This window comes from Triplophysa rosa, linkage group LG16 (genome assembly GCF_024868665.1).
Source record: "Triplophysa rosa linkage group LG16, Trosa_1v2, whole genome shotgun sequence".
NCBI lineage: Eukaryota > Metazoa > Chordata > Actinopteri > Cypriniformes > Nemacheilidae > Triplophysa > Triplophysa rosa.
The window spans coordinates 8,338,703-8,361,749 of record NC_079905.1 but is presented as its reverse complement, the minus strand read 5'-3'; the positions used below and the strand labels follow the sequence as shown (position 1 = coordinate 8,361,749).

General features: G+C 40.6%; 1 protein-coding gene across 5 annotated transcripts in view; it reads right to left on the bottom strand.

Annotated features, from left to right (window-relative positions):
* The window catches only part of trps1 (trichorhinophalangeal syndrome I), a 102,688-nt gene that overhangs the window by 49,864 nt on the left and 29,777 nt on the right, over positions 1-23,047 (bottom strand). For all 5 annotated transcript variants that reach the window (XM_057354849.1, XM_057354852.1, XM_057354851.1 and 2 more), the window contains 2 exons: positions 20,708-21,801; positions 13,345-13,966 (listed from right to left, as the gene is read on the bottom strand). In XM_057354849.1, the coding sequence (XP_057210832.1) occupies positions 13,345-13,966; positions 20,708-21,801 (1,716 nt within the window). The remainder of the gene's footprint in view (positions 1-13,344; positions 13,967-20,707; positions 21,802-23,047) is intronic.

Here is a 23,047-nt window from a genome sequence, read left to right as displayed (position 1 = left end):
ATCAGAAGGTTTGTATAACAATGCATGCATGAAAGCTTAACACATGTCTTCAATGGAATCCACGGATAATGTGTGTCATCTCAGAATTTGTGTTGTCTCAAAATGTTCAGCTGTAATACACTTTGAATTGATATTAAATTTTATACTTTTCATTTTAGATTTTATAATAAATATTAGCATGACTAATTGTGTATGCATACAGTAGAGGATCATGTAAAGTAGACCACAAGCTCGCGTTTGACTTGATGGCAAAATGTTCCTTATTTAAATAAACAAAAAACAAATTCATAACATTCACACTTAAGACATTTTTGAGTAAAATCAATTTAAAATTTTAGACAAAGAGGCAAAAAAAGTAGCATCATTGACTATAAGGGAGGACATCTTTACACTATATAAGTAGTTTTTATGCTTTAAAGGTATAGTTCACCCAAAAAAGGCAATTTTGACAACATTAACACAAACTAAGATTTAAAAAAGTATTCATTTAGAAAATATATTTTGAAGAATTTTGGTAACCGAACCACGGCAGTACCCATTGACTTCCATTGTATAGACGCAAAACCAATGCAAGTAGATTGATACCGCTGTTCATCAAAATATCTTTTGTGTTCTGCTGAAGAAAGAAGGGTTTAAAATGACAAGATAATGAGTAAATGATGACAGAATTTTCATTTTTGGGTGAACTATCCCTTTATGTCATTCACGTTGTGCATGTGGTGTGTCTGGTACAGGTACTGTGCAAATATACGTCAAGCGACTGATCGTAACAAAACGTTCAGTGTACTTGAATAAGTGCCATTCAGACTCGAGGTCAATAAATTAACCGGTCATTGAAAAAGGTTAAAAAATGCTGTGGAAATTCACATGCCGCATTGGAACGAACGCCTCTGAACAAACATGTTGAACGCAGCTGGCCGTGAGTGAAAGGACTTGATTTAGGATGCTGGAGAGGGATGTAATCACGGCAGACAGACACATGAGTGAATTACCTCCGATTATGTCTTGCCTCAACTTTAAACACAATCTGACCATTATGGGCCCATGGAACAGCAAACTTTGCTCACAACCTCGCCATCCTTTCCATTCTACCTCTTACCCAGGCCTGCCAAAACCCCAGAAACAGGGTGAATACACATATACACACACTCTGCTCGCCCCTGCGTGGTCTGGTCTGGCGTGGCCGGCTGACTGCACAAGGGTGTCAGTTTGTTTCTGCAGCAGTCAAATTTCCCATCATTCCATAGACAAAAATAAACAGGGGCTGTTGAAACGGCTCAGTGTGTTCGGCCCCCTCAGACAGTGAGGTCATCTGCAGACTCTAGACAGCAGCAGGTAGTTACACCCCCCCAGCTCCCTTCCTCTCCTTGCCCATAAAATGTGGCACTCTGTTACAAAACTTGCCTGCAAGTTGCAGAGGAAGGTTTTCCACTTCCTGTCCAAACGCTAATACTACTAGCAAGGGCGTTCGAGAACACCAATCGACGGTGTCGAGGCAGAAACGCAGACGTGCGTCTTTCAAGGAAAAACAAACACGTTCACTGAGAACTGAAATACACTGAAAAGAGAAATAATGGGACAGGAGTTTCAATATGTTCTGTGTAAGCAGACCATTCAACCAATTCAGTGGAACATTCAGCGATACACACAAACATGCAGTCAGAGCCAACTGGAGGTGTGGAATGGTGTTATAACAGATTGTTGTTTGCTGGGTTGGAGGTCTTGTGACATTTCCAGAGAGCAGGTGAGAAGTGCATTATCCTCAGATCATTCATACACAAGCCTTCAAGCCTAACCTTACTGCAACACTCTCTACAAAGGTAACATGACCGATAAAAGCCCACTGATGACTATTACAAAGAATGAGAGTGCAGAAAATATGTGCACTGCAAAAAATGACCAAGTATGAAAAAATATATAATACTATATATAAAAATATAGTATATGCCACCATTCAAAACTTTAGGACACTATTAATTCCTTTTAGAGAAAAACTAATCTAAGCAATAATGTGATGATGAGATTTATGTTATGACTAGAGAAAACAGAAACAAATCAAAGTTATATCATATTTTAGTGTCTTTAACGGGGATGTGCGACTTCTTTTTCGAACATGAAAATCCATTTCGTAACAACATTTCTTAGTCTCTTATTAGACCATTCTCCAAGAAAAGCACATCCACGTGTCAACCTGCGAGAGCCAGATGAAAGAGCACACCCACACATCAACCGAGGAGATTGGGAGAAGGAGCATGCGCACATGTCAACCAGCTGGAGCAAGAGAGAGAGAGCACTGCGTTGGTGAAGTTCATGCCGGACATGAACCGCAATCGGTAAGTGAAACCGAGTCATATGTCTGTGTTTTGTTGGCAATGGGTTCGCACATGCTTTAGTTCCGAGATTCGAGATCACAAAATACATTTCAGTCAAATAATCCTAAACTTTTGAAAGGTTGTTGTCAACTCTAGCATAGATGTGTCCTATGCTGCAACACAGCTAAAATTCAGAAAACAAACTGTTAAAAATATATTACTTTCTTTTATTAAAGCTGCCATAACACGCACACTGTCTGACAATCTCATATTAATCTTGAGTACCTATAGAGTAGTATTGTATTCTTTGTATCTTTGAAGAGTATTTGGTTGGATCACATTTATAAAAGATAGATACAGCTGTACGATTATTTCCAGAAAAATACGACGTCCTGGGGGTGTGCGGGGGGAGGAACTAAATCCCGAGCACACAATAGCCTGCCCTACATCACTGCATTATCCCTGCATAACTACTGATTCACTATAAGTTTGTGTTGTTTATGCACGTACTCGCCGATTGCCAACCAAACAGACATATGACTTAGTTTGACTTACCGCATACTGTTCATGTCCGGCATCTCTTAACGCTGGGACCGCTCCATCTATCAGTTTCAAACGATCTGCAAATCCAGCATTATATCCAGCGTTTATATAACATTCATCACTGAAATGCAGTGAACAAAAAAACACACCTAAACTTCACTATCGCAAGAGTAACAAACTGCACCTGCAGGCCCACAGCGCAGCCAATCTTGACGCAGTGCAGCCAATCTTGATGGTAAGCGGGTCTCGCTCGTCGGTTGGCGCGTGGGCGGGCTCTATCTTTCGCTTTGCCGTGCTTTTCTGGGAGAATTGCCAAATAAAAGGAATAGGATCCCTGTTACGAAAACTTTCCGAAACAAGTTGGAGTGCTGGGGGAGTATATCGAGCACAGAAATACTACATCACACGTCCAACTCGTTTTTTGACAAGTTGACCATGTTAAGCATGAGATGCCTGCATGTTTAACATTGTAAATAAGTCAGAATGCATGAAACACCGTTGTATCCCCCCTTTAATATTTATAATATAAAACAGCATAAGAGAGATTCATTTAATTTATTTTTATTTTTGCTGTCACACAATAAGACACATATGTGGTTTATTTGCCACACAACCAATATATATTATAAATATATCAATCCGTTCCCAAAAAAGCAAAAGAAACAGACAGAAGACCAGTGCAATTTAACTCATCTTAGAAAAATATTATCTTTGTTTTTTGTACCACTGAGGTCTATAGGCACAGCTTGTTCCCGGTCTGTGATTATTCTCCTCTGGCCAGTATATTTCCAAAGGACTGTCAATCCATTGCATCTCAACCGGAGCTCTGATCTACTCAGCACTGTCCAATGAGGAAATTATCTTTTAACCGGCAGTGCCGCTGATACAGCTAAAAGAATGTTCAAATAATGAGATGCCAGGAAGAATCTGTGATTAGCACTCACTGATCTATATAAGCCATTACTTATTATCACCAAAGGAAAATAACCTCGGCCATCTTTTGGACACCCGAGGAGACATCCTGAAAGGGCAACCTACCCATAATCCTGCCAAGCTTCCATTCCGCATTAACAACTGGGCAACAGAGCTCCGCCATGAAGTCAGAAGGACACTGTGCTGCATTGGAAAACGCATTGTGTATTTCAAGAATATGTATGAGCGTTAAGAAAGAAAGAATCTAAATGAATTTCAACTGGACGGACTAGAGACAGAAACACAAACAACACTAGTGTGCTGGAAATGTATTCTCTGTGGCAACATTAAATTGCAACCTCTCATGTGCCCTCTAGCTGCTACCCAACAATTCTGTGGTATTAAATACAGCAGTGTAACTGCGATCTGTATGCCAGGCTGGTCTGGAGATTCTCCTGTATCTTGTGGTATGTTCTCTAAATGGACAAATGAAAAAAACACATGTTCTGGCTACCCACGCTGAAGCCCAGATGTACACTGCCAAGAGTGCTAGAGGTCATTGAGGAGGGCAGGTACTGCTTATCATTTCCTGGGCGAAGGGGTGAGATTACAACCCCTATAAGTTTGTAAATGTCATCAGAAATTACAGACATATGATTCTGATGATCAGCAAAAACGCCAAGTCATCTTTCTCCTATTTTCTTCCTTCAACAGGAAACACAGTCGCTGCTCAGGTGGAACCACATCTGCGTAATATTCCTCCTCAGCTTTGGCTACACAGCATTACAAAAGGAGATGGAAATGAGAAAAAGAAAAGCCTATAAAAAATGAAACACATTAAGAAAAAATACCAATGGTAATTCAATACATAGGATTCCCGGGAACATACAGTGCGGCTTATCAAAGCAGCTGTCACTGAATATAATTTGAGGCAGCGGGTGGAAATGTAAACGATGGCAAACCTAATGAATTTCATTTCAGGCTTGCCCAAAGTAGACGTACTGTTTATCACAATTCTGTCTCCTCGTAATGACTCATTTACGCTGTTTGCACTCGCTCGCACTTTTCAAGCCAGAGAACCATGCGTAGTAAATTGAGTGGCGTGGTTCAAGAATTTGAGGTATATTTGTAACGTAATAAAAACACAAATGGAGAACGTAATACAAAGGGATTTCACATCTCCGTAGAGCTAAACAAAACATACAAAAAATACAGGTGCTTATATTAAATGACAGATATTGTCAGCTATTAAAGGGACAGTTCACGCAAAAATACAAATTCTGTCATTTACTCACCCTCAAGTTGTTTCAAATCTGAATTTCTTTGCTGTGATGAACACAGAGAAAGATATTTGGAAGAATGCTTGTAACCAAACAGCTCTTGGTAACCACTGACTACCATTGTAGGAAAAATGACAATGGTAGTCAAAAGTGGCCCAGAACTGTTTGCTTTCCTATATTCTTCAAAATATCTTATTTTGTATTCACAACAAAGCCATTTCGGTAAGGCTTTCCTTAAAGCCTTTAGGTATAATGCATTATTTAAGGGTTATTAAACGGTATGATGCATTATTATTGTTCATAATGTGTGTTGTAATACATTAAATGTTGTTGTAAAGAACTATAACCAAAATAAAAATGCGTAAAAGTGTAACAATGAATTGATAAGTGCTATAATGTATGAACTGTAGTTACCTTTACTTTTTAATTATTCATGAGACATTATAAGGTCCATAACAAGGCATAAAATAATACATTAAAACTACTTTTATAATGCATTATACATATATGCTTTAAGTAAGTAAGTGTTAGCGCAAATTTTCCTACTACGGCAGTTAATGGTGGACAAGAACTGTTCAGTTACAAGCATTCTTCCAAATATCTTTCTCTGTGTTCTTTAAAACAAAGAAATGTATACAGATTTGGAATAACTTGATGGTGAGTAAATGAAGATAGTCATTTTTGAGTGAACTGTTCCTTTAACCCCCCCCAAAGGTTGAGGAAAGGTTGAAAAAAAACATGTTCGTATAATTGTTAAAGCAAACCTTTTGTGCACAATACAGATGTATTGGTTCTGACCTCCCTCTCCTGCCCCCACATGTCTCTTTAAACATTCTGAACTGCATTACATTTGCGTCATCAGCGACATATTGCCTGTAAAGTTCAGAAACAACTTTCACAACTCTGACATCGAACTGACTCTGAACTACACATAACCTGACACACTCAATCATTTATTTGACACCCTAAGTATCATTATAAACAGTATGTATATACAGAGAGAGAGTGAGAGAGGCAAAGTACAGATCCAGGAGAACCAAACAAAATGATCCATACTAAAACTAAGACATTAAGTTCAGTACAATCCTCTGCCCTCTACACAATGTTCAGTGCTTCTCTGCTAAGCTACAATCCTTCTTTGACACTCAGTAGGTAATCGAGCATTCAGAGGCATGTGGATACACCCTGCTTGGGGAAATGAATTGCTGGTTCTTTTGGTTTTGTGCACAAGTTTATCTCTGTGCTCTCAGCAGTGCAGGTGCTGGAAGACCTGACTTAGAGAAAAGAATTGTATTTTTGGGGATCGGCAAGGGAGGATCATCTCACCTGGTGGGGTTGTTAAACCTGGGGGGCTGAAGACAGTATGTCTGGCAAGCGGGCTGAGATAGGCGACACGTCTGAATGTTCTACTACTGCATTTGCAAGAAACGGTTGCAGTGTCAGCACAATATCAGATAAATTCCTTACCTTGCAGAAATACGGTAAGGGAGAGGAACCATCTGTCTGACGAATGGTACATCTAACTCTCCTGACCCATGCCACTTTGACTCCAAAGCTCTCCAGACCCAACACTGCCACCTAACTTTATGTGATTCAATGAACAGATCTTAACCCCAGCATATTTTTTTATTTTGCCAAATTTTGTCAATGCATTTTATACTTAGTCTGTCTGTCTTTGCAACTGGCCTGAATGAGAGTCTGCATGTTTGCTGTGTACCCGTACCATCTCCAAACTCTTAAAGCCCGGCACCTGACACTCCCTGATTCAGCACACTAATAGGTAAGCTAGCCGTCTCTACAAATCAAAGCTAATCAGCAGTTAGCCAGACTTTCCCTTTTCTTTGCACCGTTCCCTCTCCCGCGGACAATCCGTGAGGCATATTAAACATGCACCAAGTGCCTGCCTGAACTTATTTGAACTGCAGCCCAAGGAAGACTGTGGGACAGGTTCAAGACATGTAAAAAAAAAAGTGAAAGGGAGGGAGTTAAAATCTGAATGTCACCTTCCTCAAATGCTCGGCTAATCCGACACTGCGTACAAATTAAACGGCACATTGTATTAGTTAAGGAACAAAAAGGGGCTCCTGTCTCTTTGATGTGGGCCAGGCGGCGCTGGACGCTGGAATCCACAGCCGGCCTGGTGTCAGATTGGGATCAAACGCAGCTAGAGTCACATCTAAATAGGAATCTGGAATGGAAAACGCAGAGAGGAGGGAAAGGGTTGCAGGGAAGGTGACCACACATGAAGACCAAACGTTTGCTTCACACATATGCCCATACTCTCTCCATCTCTCTCTCTCTCTCTCACACACACACACACACACACACACACACGCGCGCACGCGCGCACGCGCACACGCACACACACACAAAAGCAGATTACAAGCCATGCACAAGACTTTTAGGGTTCCTGCTGAAAGAAGAACTACTTTATTTTTAGTATTAAAATGCTACTATAATTTTACATGTGATGATTATTAGCAATGTGGCTTCTAGCACACCTTTCTAGCTCTTTAAAGCTAGTGTGTGTACTGTATATTTTTCATTTAAATGTTAAAACACTTTTATCCCAGCAGAGACAATCATAAGTAAGAATTCTGGGAAATAGTTATTATTACTAAAATATTAGAAATGTATTCATTAGTAATTATTATTTAGCTTTTTTCTAATTAAATCAATATATAAAAATATGAAAAACATATATAAAAACATAATATATAAACCTATCTGCCACATGGGATAGCAAAATAATATTGTGTAATAAATAAATGGATAATTCGTATTAAATACATAATATAAAATGAAATAACCCCTTTTAAATTAAGTAACTCATTTTTTCCAATGCCATTTGGCAGAATGCCATAATAGTTTATTTTGATAAACAAGTTTTTCAAATCAATTTATTTTGGTTTTACTTTTTCAATATTTAGTATTCTTAATCTGCTGGCTCCTTTGCAAAAACAATAAATGAAAGTACAGGAAAGTTAGCCCAAGGCAGATCAAATCAAAAACTATTCTTGAGATCTTCACGCAACATTAGCATTCAGTGCAATTCAGTGCTTTTCTCACTATAAAGTAAAGTCGGCGGGTTAAGTTTGGAAAGTGTAACCAGGAAAGAATCCCACTTGGACACCAACGCACAAAAAGAGAATTGTGGGAGTAAGTTCAGTGTGATCTACAGGTTTGTGTCTCAAGGCTTAGTTACATAAAACAATAGGACTATCTTTACAGATACTAAGTGCAACAAGCAACATAAAAGCATAACCACATGATTAAACTTCACACACAAAACACACATCCCTTTACTCCAGGGGTTGTGTAACGCCAGTGCTAAACACGCAGTGGGAATATCAAACTGGAGCAATTAACGTGACCCTCAACTGGCATGAGGTCAACTGCAAAAAACGGTGTCCCTTTTGAACATAACCCCAAACAATGATCGTAAGGCTGGGGTGCAGCCACAGTGCCCCGGGAGGGGGGTTAATTGCTGACCGCTGGAAAGGCTGGGGAAGGCGCCAGTGGGCAGTGCAGGAGAACTCTGGACCGGGGGTAATGAGCTCTAACATTAGGCGACACTGGAGACGCCAGCGGTTCAAACCCTGCCGCAGCAAGAGAACGCATCTCTCTGTGGACACGCTGCATCTTTAAGAATGGTAGCTGATTGTAAAAGCTATGCTGGCCTCTTACAGGGATAGTTCACCCATAAATAAAAATTCTGAAAATCATTTATTCACCCTCATGTGGAACACAAAAGAAGATATTTTGAGAAATGTCTCGTTTTGTGCCCATATAATGGAAGTCAATGGGGTCCCAAATTGTTTGCTTGCCAACATTCTTCAAAATATCTTCTTTTGCTACCTTGAAGACAATGGTTTGTGCATTTCATAAGATGCAAAAGTCTGTAATGATCAGTCCAATGACACATACAGCAACGATCCAAAAGTTAATCCGGCTTTATTGCTCAGTGTTTATTCCTCAGTGATTCATCAATAAGGGAAAATGATGCTCCGAAATTACAGTCGATATTTTAATCATTGGAGAATCTGAGCACCTCAATGATTCATAATTGGCTAAAAGCAAAAAACCTCGGGCTTCCTCTGATACACCCCAGCTTCTCATTTTAAAGATGATTTAAATAATGACACAAGGCTCATTTCACAGGGCAGTCTAAAGGTGAGGTCAAAAGTACATGTGGTACGTTCAATAAACTCAAAATAATTTCGGGCCCAGTTGTGGTAACTGAGTCACATAGTGGCAAGCTACAAAAATATGATATCATTTTAAGAGGTCAAACAACATCCAGAACTGTATTTTATAAACGGTAGAGTTTATAAGATTTCAAATGTTTAGATTTGTATTTTTTATTTGTAGTGGTGGGAATATAAAACAGGAACTGTACGAAATGGAAATGTCAGTCCTTTCTCTTCAGAATTTCTAAATGTGTTTCACATAAGACAGCAGGCCACATTTTACGTCACTAAATAGGTATCTAATATCAAATGTCCAACAAAAAGGAAGAGCGCCATAAAAGAGGTGGAAAGAAACCCAAAACAAACAGCTCTCAGGTTTCCAAGGCACCTCCAAAGCCAAGCCCCTCCATCGCAGTTATCTGGTTGTTCATGCCACGGTTGCAGCTAATCCCTAATTCACTCGAATCGAATCGATCTTGAAGTCCGAGTGCTGAAACAGGTTTGTGTGTGCCTTGGCTCCAGACAGGGTTCTTCAGGTTCTTTAGTAAAGGACCCCTCCCTGACTGAGCCTGGTTTCATAATAAGACAGATGACTCACACGCCAAGTCATGGTAACTCAAAAAATATTGTGACGGACTTCAGAGCCCTTCTGAGTCCTATTAAGCCTAAGCAGTCCCAAAAAATGTTCTGATTCAACATTTCCTGAAGGCTAAAGCGAGGCCTCCACCTCCACACCCCGAAGCTTTCACACACTCGCCGACACGCCCAGCCTAATGACTTAACCACCGACCGTGACACGCCCGACCTTCTCTCCTGCCAACCATTTTCCAGAGAGGAGCGAGCGAGCGCCAGAGATGTACTGCTTTGCAGACCGATTCCCGTCGCCTTCCTTCAAAACAAAAAACAAAAACCTTTTCTTTTGAGCCAACGGGTTACATCAGACAGTGATTCTTTTTGGACGGGAGACGCACAGGAAGCAACGATTCCCAGAAGGGGCGCCTGTTGCTCAGAACTCGTCGTTGAAGGGCCCGACTTTAAATGTAGTCAAACACGGAGGCTAGAAAGCGGAAATTATGTCTGAGTTGCATGAGAGTCGCTCCTTCCCCTGGCTGTCAGTCGGCGTGGAGATCAAAGAGGAACGGCAAGCTTTCACGCGCGCATAAATATACAGAACATGTCGCTGAGCTGTTGAATCCACATTAATGTATATACAATGGTACGACCTTGGTTTTCACAAAGTCATTTAAACGCAGTCCAATTCTGCTCGAAATGTCAGGCGGTGAATATATTACATAAAAGAACCTTTATGGAACACATGTTTTTTGTAGCTGTGCATCTTTAAGCAGTCCCGGCCTGTCATATTTCTCCTGCTCACCTTTAAAAAAAGCCTAAAATAGCCCTGATCGGTAGTCATATAACACGCACACTTAATACATTATACATCCTAATTTTTATACACACAAAACATATGCTTTCGTGCAGTTTAAGCTACTGTATCAGATTCACCATGTTATTGGATTGATGTGCCTGACAGAGACCGTGGCATATGGCAAAAGCCGAGGGCAGGAAACTCAGATGTATTGTTACACAGATAAGATACACACTTTCATTACACACGTGTCTTTGTGTTACGCTCAACATAAAAATCCATATCAAGGCATGTCTTCATTTTCTGACATTGACACAAAGGGAAATAGACAAGACAGGATTTGCGTATCCTGAAGGAAAAATCGATCCTAGCAAGACAGCCAAAATTGTGGGGACCAATCACAATTCAGTATGCACATAGCTGTAACAACGCAGACCAATAGTATGCAATTAGTACGATGACATTATATTAGCAGGTTGCATTTTTGAATGAAACAAAAACATTTCATCAACGCAAAAATCTAAAGCTGCCATGCATTACTTTTTAGTTAATAATAACCAAAAATCTGTTATTGGATAAGTATATAAACGGTAAGCATATAGACCACTTTGGAAGATGTAAACAACACATCTTTAATGTGTTTGTGTAGTGTTTTTTTAACACTACATTTGAACAAAATACAACCAACCGAACATTTATAACCAATTAAAAATAATAAACTAATATCTTTAAAATGTAATTATAAATATAAGATTTAAACGCAATAAAAAATGAACCCGGAATTGCTTTTGGACCAGTGTTTACTACTAATGAAGTGGTCTATAATAATGATTTAAATGGTGTTGGGTACGAAGTAACAGGAAATGTCAGTTTTACATCATTTAACTTCCCACGGAAAGGGACCTGCAATTTCAAACAGCGATGGCAGCATGGAGGAAAAAGTTACAGATTGCAGCTTGAAGCTTACATTAGGGGGCATTTTTACATATAAAAGTTACATTTCCTTTAAAAATAAATCTAAAGATGGATTACGGTACATGATTTTAGCTCTGACTTTGGCCCCAATTTGCAGCGGGTACAAGTCGGTGTTAGTTATAATCATTCTGCAGATTTTGGGCATGTGGACTTGACAGATTTCACAGAAAACCACGTAGTGTGTGATGGCTACAGATTTAGATTTTTACCCTCAGCCTGTTCAGAACGGCACTGGTAGTGTGTGAATCTCAGTCAATTACTGTGTGATGCCCAGTTTTTCTGAAGCCAATTACAAAGTCGACAAGTGTGTGGTGCATAGTATTTTTAAATCTTCAGATTTTAAATCTAATCCAGCCTTTGGACTGAACAGATCTAAAAACAAGATTGATGGAGTCTATGTTAAGCGGCTGAATTAAGTGTTTAATATGATCCTTAACAAAAAATACAGTACATCAATACAGTACTCCCTTGCAAGCACATTAAAGGCTAATTTACTCTGCACCAAAAACACCAAAAAAGCCGAATCTTTTAAACATTCTCAAGTTGACAATTGGATTTCGATTGCTGAGAAACATTACTGACATTGTTAAACTGTCCAAACAAACACCAAGAGGCTTTACCACACTGATCCAGCCACTGAAGTTGGAATTTGTTGAAACCGTGGACTGGCTTTCATAAATAAAGTAACAAGACCTCTTATGTAAGATATTTAAATGAAACATCACACCAGGTCAGACAAGGTAGAGAGAAGATGGCTGAACTCATGGAAACACGGTCAAACATTGATGTGTTCACTGTGCTGTGAACTCTTTGTGTACAGCGCACACAGTATGGCTCCAACTCCATGTCACAGTAAACAGGTTTGGGTCTGGTTGGAGGTCTTGTTACATTATTTATTGATGCGCCCTCGTAGTTCCTATAACATCTTTCCTTCGAATCGTAGCAAACAGTCTGCTACCCTAAAGCTCAGAGCAGGTATACGTTCCAGTTTCGCTTTGTTTGTCTCTCTGTGTTGAGGACCGAGATGGCTCTGTTGTTGTGTCTGCAGCTCTCTGGGTAACTACCTCAATTCGTTTGGCCGGGCTACCAGTGTTACGCGGAGCCGCTGTGGGTCCCTGCACATACTGACTTCATTAAAACTCAAGTAAGGATGATCACACACAGACAGACACTCGCACAAACAACCTAAGCTCAGGGGGATGAACAAAGATACCACCCGAGCAGACGGCTCAGGATGACGGGCAGAGAGAGGCAACTGATAACTCTTGGCAGTCGTGAACAGCACTCCTCCGTCTTAAAGGTGCTGTAAGTGATGCTTTTATGGAACCCACTTCAGAAAATATCCTTATTACCCGACACATCTCACCGAATTCGACGGGAGGCAGGAGATTTTGAGGCTGTCTGCCTGTCTGTCATTCTGCACATTTTCAAAATGCCACATTTTTGGTAAGAAATAACCTCTAAAAAAATATGTTTTCAATTCAGGCATCATGTTCAGCTTCAGTGTTGGTTGGTAGTCGAGTAAAAATTTGCTAGCCTCACTTTTGACAACCTCTCCATCTCTGACGACAATGCTCTTAAGGACAGTGTTATTAGGGCGGGCCTTGGAAGAATGGCACGTGGCCAATTTCGTAAAAGTTCCACTTTCACTTTCAGCACCTTTAAACTCCAACCATTGTGTTCCCGTTTGAATAACTTCATTATCTGAAAAAAGACAATATGTACAACGCTAACAATTAAAAGTACCTAAGTCCATTTCTTACCCGTAAAAGTGACTGAGACTCTTCCTTGGCACTCTTGCCCTCTGTAGAGGCTGGGTACTGCCCAGTTTTCTCTCCGCCGCTTGGTGGCGTCCCAGGAAGGTAACTTTTTGCATTTGTGCTGAGGCTGTACAGCAGCCCCGATGAGTCCCTAAGCATGGCCGCCCCCTTCTGCTGCTGGTCTTTGACCCCGGCTGCCACTGCGTTCAGCAAACCCAGCGTTGCCTGAGGGAACGGGGCCGGGCTGCCTCTCAGAATCTCCCCTGCACGTTCTTTAGGCACCCATACGAGACTCTGCACATGCTGCTCCCCACCTCGGACTCCACCGCCTAGAGCATCAACCCAGGCCTTCTCTTTCTCGTCCTGGGTCTCACTCTTCATGCCGTCTAAGCCCGGTGGCGGCTCGGCTCTGCTGGCCTCTGGAGGCACCAGGCTATAGAGTTTCAGATCACCTTTGCTCTCCTCTTTGATGCGGAGGGTTGAAGGGGCAGAGCAGCCGTTGGCAGGAGCGGAGGCGGGGTCAACGGAGTCCTGGCAGTGGGCGGAGTTGAAGTGGTCCAGCAGTGCTGTGGTGTCTGTGGCAGTGAAGCTACAATGGCGGCAACGGCAGCAGCCGTGAACCCTCCTGCAAACACAAAGAAGAAGAGTCATTTTCATAATTTTTGCATTCATCGTGGAGCGAATCAGACTGTAAGTAGTAGCACATCACACTTGTTTGACCTATTACCCTGGCGTTTGTCTTCTAAGGAGCCATCTACGACAGTGTTCCAAACCTTTTTTGTCTTATGTACCCCCACAGCCTCATCACAAAGCCTCAAGTACCCCTTTATCAAAACAAACCAGCAATGCGTTCCTTTTAAAGCAAAAATGTACACCTCCCTGGTGTCCTTACACACTATATGTGCACATATATTCTACTATGATTGTCAAACACACAAATGAACACAATTTATCTTCTCTTCTTTCCTCAACCAGGAAAATCTACGAAGATGAGTTATTTTAATCTATTGGCGGCAAGCAATACTTTGGGTTTTATAGTTTTAACAAAGCAAAAGACAAAAGACTAATCCGCATTTTAAGCATACGTACTTTGTCCTTATCTGACATCTCTCTCCCCCCTAAGCTTGGTCTAAATCTCTTTAATATTACATAATTACAGCTTTGTCAGACATTTGTATTTGCATAAGGGCTCTTTGTTCTTCTCCAAACAAAAAAGAAAGCAAAACCATATTAAATTCCTTCAAACCCTTATGTAAATGAATGTGATTTTGCCCCCAAGAAAACCAATGATTTCCCATAAGCATGTACTTCCTGTTTGAAATCGACCAGTGTCAGACAAAGTGACAAAGTGTACGGGTAAGTGTGCCCCCACCCAAAAGACTATGTTTATTTTACACGCATGGCTAGATGTGCTTGGACAATGGCCATTCATTGATGGCTTTGGATTTTTAACTGTACGTCAGCTGAGTATTTACATTGCATGAGAGGTTACAAAAGCAAAAAAGTCCTTTGTGCTTCAAGTTCAAGGGCAAATTAAGCTAATACCCTGCATCAATATCATCTGTAAATAAACATCACAGAACAATACAAAACAGTGATATACAAATGCAGATAACTTAGATACTGTGTCTGAGTTCATAATTTCTAAAATAATCTCACTAAAAGCACAACAGATGCTGAATTAGCTACAAAACGCTAAAAAAGGCTTTCTGATTTTGTTTTGTTGATGTAGATCAATTAAATAAATGTAAAAAAATCATGCAATTACCCACATTTTAAATACACAGTTATGTGAAATATCTGAACAACAAGATTAAAAGCTACTATCATTGTGCTAACAAAAAGAGAATTAAATAAAATATAATATAGCAAAAAGTAGTATTTAAAATGAAAAATATCAACAAGAAAAAAGTGGATACATGTCTGTTGTCCAGTAAACAGCCCCTTGCAACCACTGAGTCTTACACCAAGATGGATAAAAAGAGAGAGAAGGCAAAAAGAGACAAGGCAAAAGAGAGCAAAACAACCAGATGCCATCTCTGCCCTTTCGGCACCAAACGGGGGACAGAAAGGAAAAGTGCTTTTCATCATTGCTGCTGCATGACTTTCCCAGCATGCAGTGCTGTAATTTGTTCCGCTTAAGCACACGGAGACAGGCGCAGATCAAACACTGGTGCATTCCAGCAACCGGTGTGCTGTGACAAGGTGTACAATCCAATGCATTCACCCCTGATTACCAACAACACAATCTCAAAACAAACCCAACAACAACATATACAGTATACACATAGAAAGACATTTAAAGTGTAGGTTAGACTCGTTTAAAGAAAAGTTTACACCTTATAGAAATAAACAGAGTGACAAGCATATAACCTTTGCTTAAGTTGTTTTATGAAGACTAAGCGTTACCGTAAGCGACAGGCACACAGATACATCCAATTACCATTAATCTGTAACAGATAAAAACTAGCTACTTCAATGTCCCCCGATCTCAAGTACAACTGCTTTCCAACAAAGCATGGTCTGCTTCCAACACAAATCATCTTCTTTGGTCACTGACACGGAGTATAAATATGTTTGTTAAGCCCCGTAACCCAGAACTGATCTTCTGGAATGAGCTTCCGCAGTTCACAACAGTTTTTAGATTTAGTTTTTAATAGAGTAGCTAACACTTGAATGAATTTTAGCCTGTTGAAGCCTTGTACTGATAAATATACAAACTTAAAAATGAGCAAAATAAACTTACCAATTGACATTAGATAATGCACAATGAACTAACATGAACAAGTGTCCTGGAATTAGCTAACATTAACAAACCCTATAATAAATGCAGAAAAAATATACTGCTCATAGTTCATGTTAGATAATGCTCTTAATATTACTAATATTAACAAATACAATCTCATTGCAAAGTGTGACCACATTTTAATTTCTCACAAGTTGCATTGCCCATGTCACAATCGAATAAAAACGTCTGCTTTACAATAAAATGCAAATTGATATTGGAAGCAGATCATTTGAGAGTTTTTAAACTAATGTAGCCTATTTTATGCCAGGAAAAGCTTCTTATTTTCTTCTGCAAATACGTTTAGGGAAAAACAGTGAAGATGTTTTCTATCCAGCGTATCCGCCACGATTGATTTTATTTTGTTTTATATTTACTTTTTTATTATAAAAATAATTATTATTTTAGTTTATATATAAAACTATAGTGGTCTAAAGTAGTTAATTTGTGAAAGAACACTGTAATAATATTCTTAGTTGGGTTCTAATTAGAATCAACATCATAAACATCATAAAAATAAACCTTAGCAAGTATGTAAGTGTATAACTAGGGCAATTATGATGGTTTCTATTAAATCTATTAAAAACTAAATCTATTAAAAACTAAAAATACTAAGAGATATGGTAAATGTTTCTAAGACAGTTAAGTCTATGTACGTACAGTCTAAAAAAGGAAACTCTAAAAAAAGAAAGTTTAGTTTTAATAAAAATGATGTTGAAAAACACCTGAATCTTGCAATTACACACATTTAATCATGTGGTCTTATTAAATAAAACAAGCCAACAAATGATCTTGTGTCAACATTCATCTGCAGGCCTATATGAGCATCATGTAACCATTAAAATCTGGGTAATCACAAACCATCGTATGCGTTTTTGTGTGCAAGTGCTTGTACCGACCAAATCGAAATGTTACCTGCCCTCCGACGCTATCATTTCCTCAACGCTTTTAATTGAATTGCAATCACAGGCTCTTGACTAAATTTCCTTACTTCTCTCCTACTTCATTTTGCAAAGCATCCAAACAGCATCATCGAAAACACTTGAAAACACGTATGACATAAACGAGAAGCAATATCGATGTCAATAACGCTACAGAATGGCAGTAATTTGCTCTTGTGGAAATGAAAAGCCCTTTAGCTATGCACCAACACACCCGCTCAATACCTTCATTTTACGGGACACGGAGCTCCCTGAATCACATCGGCTACCACCCCAATCCCCATGACATCACACAGGAAATGGAAAATTGGGAACAGCGCAGCCTGCCGCTTGCCTGACTGCCTTTCTCAGGGGACCGAGGGGTGACAGAAGAAAAAGATGGAAGAAAATCGCAATGGGAGAGTGAAAGTGAGTCCGTCAGCTGTTTCGGTCTCTAAAATGGGTGATGAGAGTGAGCAAACTAGGAGCCCAGTTAGCAGCATCAGCTGGAGACGGGAGGATCCTGGGAGATGTTCAAGACTGCGCCATATGATGACATCGTGACTACACTACCACCCCTCATGTCTCTCTTCTTTACAAAATAGGCATTTACAAAACACCCTTAGCATGAACCCTTTTGGGAAAATACTTTAAAAATCAGATCTTATGCATTGCTATCCATCACACACTACATCCAAGCTTTTTCTACTGCGTATGTGCCCTTAAGGTTGAAGTGTGTCGTTTCTGGGCCACTAATGGCACCAAACAAAATTGCATTTCTTGCCCGGCTAGGTCAGACAAAACAACACCAGCTAAATAAATGGTGCAAGTTTAAAGCAAGACTACCTTTTATTTATTCTGAGCAATGGGAGACGGTGGGGTTGGGTGTGAGGGGAGAACCTGTTTAAAAACAGTTATTATGTTTGCAATTCTGTTAGATACACAAAAATGACACTCTTTAGCCTTAAAAGCAATCAACTGACTGAATCAAAATAAAACAAAGCATCTGAAGTATCCACCGCAGCCTATTCTCACTACTACAGCTCCCGCACGTAAAAAGGTCTCTTCTTCCAGAGCGGAGGGCAGCGTGAAATATTGAGTGTGCTGTGGATCGGGTGGGCATGAGGTGTGGGAGGCTACGGCATCGATATCAGGTTCGCATTCGTAGTGGGTGGGTTGCTGTTTTGAGACTAGAGGGCAGGATTCTGCTCATAAATCTACACTATAGCGAGGTATTCAGGAGAGACATACTGGAAATATTATGTATCAGCGATTCGACAGACCACACAATCGTTCGCACGCATACATGGAGGTCGCCGAGCGCTTCCACACAACCACAAGATGAAACTGGATACCATGACACAGATGTTCATACAATAACATGGAAGACACATGCATGCGGTAGCATACATACTAAAATCTAGTCTGGTTCAAGCGTATGTGATATTCTCATGTTGCCCATAAAGCCGGTGTGCAAAATATATAAGTTAAAAAACTAAATATGACATTCTAAGTCTTTCTCTCTCTCACACACACATCTGAGCTAAGAAGCAGGGGCTCTCCGGGGAGAACAGACAGGTCTGATTTCGTCTCTCTCCTCGCTGGGTTCCAGGCTGTGGGCTCTGAATACAAACACTGCCTTATTCAGAAGGGCCGCACGCACAAGCTGGAAACAGTCGGCCCGGCTCTGCTCCACATCCACCTGAAACAACCAGCCCCGGGCAGCTGAATCACGATGGACGTCACTCACGGCTCGAACACACAAAAAACCTTCACACATGATCCTTACGGGACAGGTGCGTGTGTGAGGCCTAGAAATCTCACGTTTCCTGACGTACGCGCCAATTTGAGAAATTTCGCCAGGATCTTTGACAAGCTAGACTGGGTCATTTATCGCTGGAGTGCGTGCAAACCTGTGCAATTTCGGAAAGACGTTAACAAATAAAAAGACTGTCACATAGCTATTTTTGACCATCTTATACATGTAGTATAAATTACCAAGGCAAGATCATAAAAAATACTAGAACTGAATGTTTTTATGAGGATTGGTTCCAATAACAGTTCTGGAAAGAAAAATAGATGATGTGCGCATCATGGCCACCTTAAACATTGCTGTTGTCATGGCGATCTGAAGGTCTCTTATTTCCTGCAATTAAACAGTCTGTGTAAACGCACCTTTTCAAAGTTTATGTGCCACATCTGTGTGGCCTTCGCTGTTAAAAATGTAAAAAATGAACACATCACATGATACACAAACCAGCTAAACACAAGGCACAGGTTTACGACGATGCAGATTAAGACTGCATAATTCCTAAATGGCAAAAATGAGCATAGAAATGCTATTTAATTCTGATTCATTATGACTATTCTCTCGTCTGAAATTGTAAAGATTTGATTGTTGAGTGTAATGAATGGAATAGCAATTGTTTTCCAATCACTGCCTATTATTTCCTCCTCTAAGTAAAAACAATATTAAATAGATTTAAAGAACCAGAGTTCCCCCATAAAATAATTACAGTTTTTTTTTGTGGGTGAACTACTTTTTTCTGGAAGAGGAAATATATTTTAAACTTTACATTTTAAAGTGTTTTATTCATTAGATTAAATCTTATAACTCTGAAAACCTAAAACAGATTGTATGCTTTAAATTCACTACTCAGTTAACTTCTTAGCAATGCACTATTTGTAATATCCAAAACAAAAATGAATCTATTGTACATCCTATGCCCCAAAATAATTTAGGGCCTTGTTGGCATTCATCTGATTGTTTTTCATGTAAACATAAGTAGTAAAACGCAGGGAAAAAATTTGGCACATAATACAGCACAATACAGTATATTCTAATGTCAACCATATGTGGAATTGAGGTGGCTTGGTGTATTTACACAACATGTATATTAGATTTAGCAAAGTGCCTTTCTGTTCCTCTTCTACTGTGCCAAACTCAAGCGGACATATGGATTTCGGTGGTGCAGTAAACCAATTTTGATCAATAAATTCAAAACAGCACATGTAGACATGTCTGTAAACTCTGGCAGAAAATGGAGATTAATTGAGATCTTATGTGAAGGTAAAGCACAGCCATCCTCATCTGCATTGACAGTATATACCACACAGCTGGTTAAAACAGTATATTCTGGAGAGGTGTAGCTGATTCCCGCATGAACTACACACAAACACAAACACACACAAACGGACATATGCGTGCACGTGCACACACACACTCAAACAAACATAAAATACACTCACTTGTGCACCTGGCTGCAAGGCAAGCTAAATCAAAACCAAAGGGGAACCGCTGTAGGAAAAGATACTCCCTGACGTTTAGCATTTTCAGTTTATTCAGCTGTGTTGCTTGACTTCAAGTAAGGTGCAAAAAGGAAAACCTGTAACCTATCAGTATGAGAGCAAAACTGCTAACACAGAAACAGTTTTTTTTTGCAACTGGGAAATACAAGCTTGCTGGTTATAACAACAGCTGCATACACTGTCCAGTAAGAGTATAATAGTAAAATAAATAAAAACAATAAAATATGCATATAAATATCAGACCTTAGAAAACAAATTGACTAATTGAAATTATGTAATGTATTCCTCTAAATAATTATTATCACTGCTAAATAAGTTACAAACTAAATTTAAAAACTTCATGTAGTATTACCTGTAGTGACGAAAGATCTCCTCCTCCACTTCGGTAAAGAAATGGCACTTAGTGCAGGCGTACTCTCCAGGCTGGTCCCGCCCCGGCCCAACCCCTCCATCCCCTGATCCCTCCACCTCTGGTTTGACTTCCAGTAAGTTGTGTGGGACATGGGCGCTGTCATAGTGCAACAGAAGCAAGTCAATATCAGTTGAGGTGAATGGGCACTGGTCACACAAGTGGGTGACGGACGCTCTGGGGGCCGGTGGGGACGGGGACGCGTTCCCCCCGGCTGTTAGCTGCAGCAGCAGAAGAGCGCAGTGCGAGCACGTGCTCTTACGGCAAGCGAAGGGGTAGGAGATCTCCCCCAGGTGCTTCTCGGGAGTGCAAAGCCCACGCGGGCAGAAGGGGCAATGCTTGATGGTGCACTTGTGAATGCTGTGGGCTCGCTGGTAGTGATGCAGGAGCGGAGCAACGACGATCACATCCGGACCGTGAGTCATCGAGTAACGGAAGTCACAGAACTGGCAGTTGTAACTAGTCACCACCGTTTCTGGATCGCCTGCTCCACCGGTCTTTCCGCTCTGGTGTTCCTTTTTCCGCAGATGGGAGTCTCCCACTTTTTTGTCCGTGTCTCCCGGACTTCCCACCCTGACGGCCCCCTGACCGTGTTTTTTCTCATAGTGCTCCAGAAGTGTGGAGCTGCTGACGGCTTCGCAACTAAAGCTGCAGTACTTGCACCAGTAATACGCTGCTGGGGTGTCACCTCCCGTATGGGTGGGGGAGTCTGACGCCCTGATTGGCACAGAGTATCCGGCCACGGTGTCATCCTCCGCCCTCACTGCCACCCGATCTGTCCACTTCCCTTGCTCGTCCGTTCCTATGCGTGGCATGCCGTTCCCCTTCCTCTCAGAGGACTTCTCCTCCGGGCTGGGGTTGGACGGAGGTGGACTCTTCATCTTGTTAGGGTGGGTGGCCAGGAAATGCTGCTCTAGGTCCACCGAGGAGCTTCCCATGTAGGTGAAGTTACAGAACTTACAGCGGAAGTACTTGGTGTTGCCTTGACAGTCCTGCGTCTTCCTCCCGATTCCGATGAAGGTACCTGCTAACGTCACCTGTGAACGGAGGACAGGGGAAGGAGGGGGCAGATTGAATGGAAAACAAAGAGAGGAAACGAGATCAAAAAGAGAAAACAGAACAATCGTATGTGAATTACAGAGAAATAGAGGTCTGATTTTGTAAAATGACAACAGACTTTCAATAACCCTCAGAAAAGAGGCAGCAGTTATCATCACCACACAAAGGCTAATCAAATGTTCTGCCTTTATTACATTTCAGTGCTGAGATTTCAAAAAGCCTCCAGTGAGCAGACTGGGAACATGTGAAACCTGTTGAAAAGTCTAGAACGCAACCATGCAGGGAAAAACCCGTCTTTACAGATTAATTATATCCAGGCATTGAGAATACAGAACACAATAGCTTTGCTTCTGAATATAAAAAACAGAACCGTGACAAGATGAAAATAATGGAAACGATAAAACAAAGAATTTCAATAGCACACAAACTATCTGGCTAAAAATCATTTTAAATAGTTCATTTAACAAAACACAAATCATACATGCAGCAGGGTCTAAAACTAACACTTGCTCAAATAAGAGTAAAAATTACTGTGACTGGTTTTGACAGCAACAAAAATCTGAGTTTTTCAGCTGCTTGGCAAAAACTTCATTTTGAGCTCTGCATGCAAACCCAAGATCTACGACTTAACAGCGTGCATTAGACAACTAGCCTATAGACAAAAGCTTGGCATATGGAATATTTAGCTGGCAGTGACAGAGACAGGAGAAAGAGAGAGAAAGAGAGAGAGGGGTCCTGGGCTGCATACGCACTGGGGGAAATTCAACGTCATGCACCAGACAAAACAGTCAAGGAATGTCACACAGTGTAGACAGCCCTTCTCCCCCGAGCACCCCCTGAGCTGTATGTTCAAGCAATGATTAAATAAACACCCGCTGCTCAACGTCATACACGCCTGACTGTAATTCTACACATGCATATTATAGATACAAAGTGGACTAATTTGAAGTCTCAGCTGGTTGCTCCGAATCATCTGTCGGAGATACTGCATTTAAGATGAGTGCACTTATCCCACAGATGATGAAAGCTGCCTCTTAATACAGCTTTCCAAATTTATAACAGGGTAAAACCTCTAATTGCCGTAACCAATATTATCATCTCTTCTACAACAATAAAACGTATAAAGCCTTTTAAATTTACAAGAAAATTCAAGCCTAAGATCTGCGGAGTATATTCGAGCTGTACAATTTTGAAGAAAAATTGTAAAACCTATTTGAAATATAT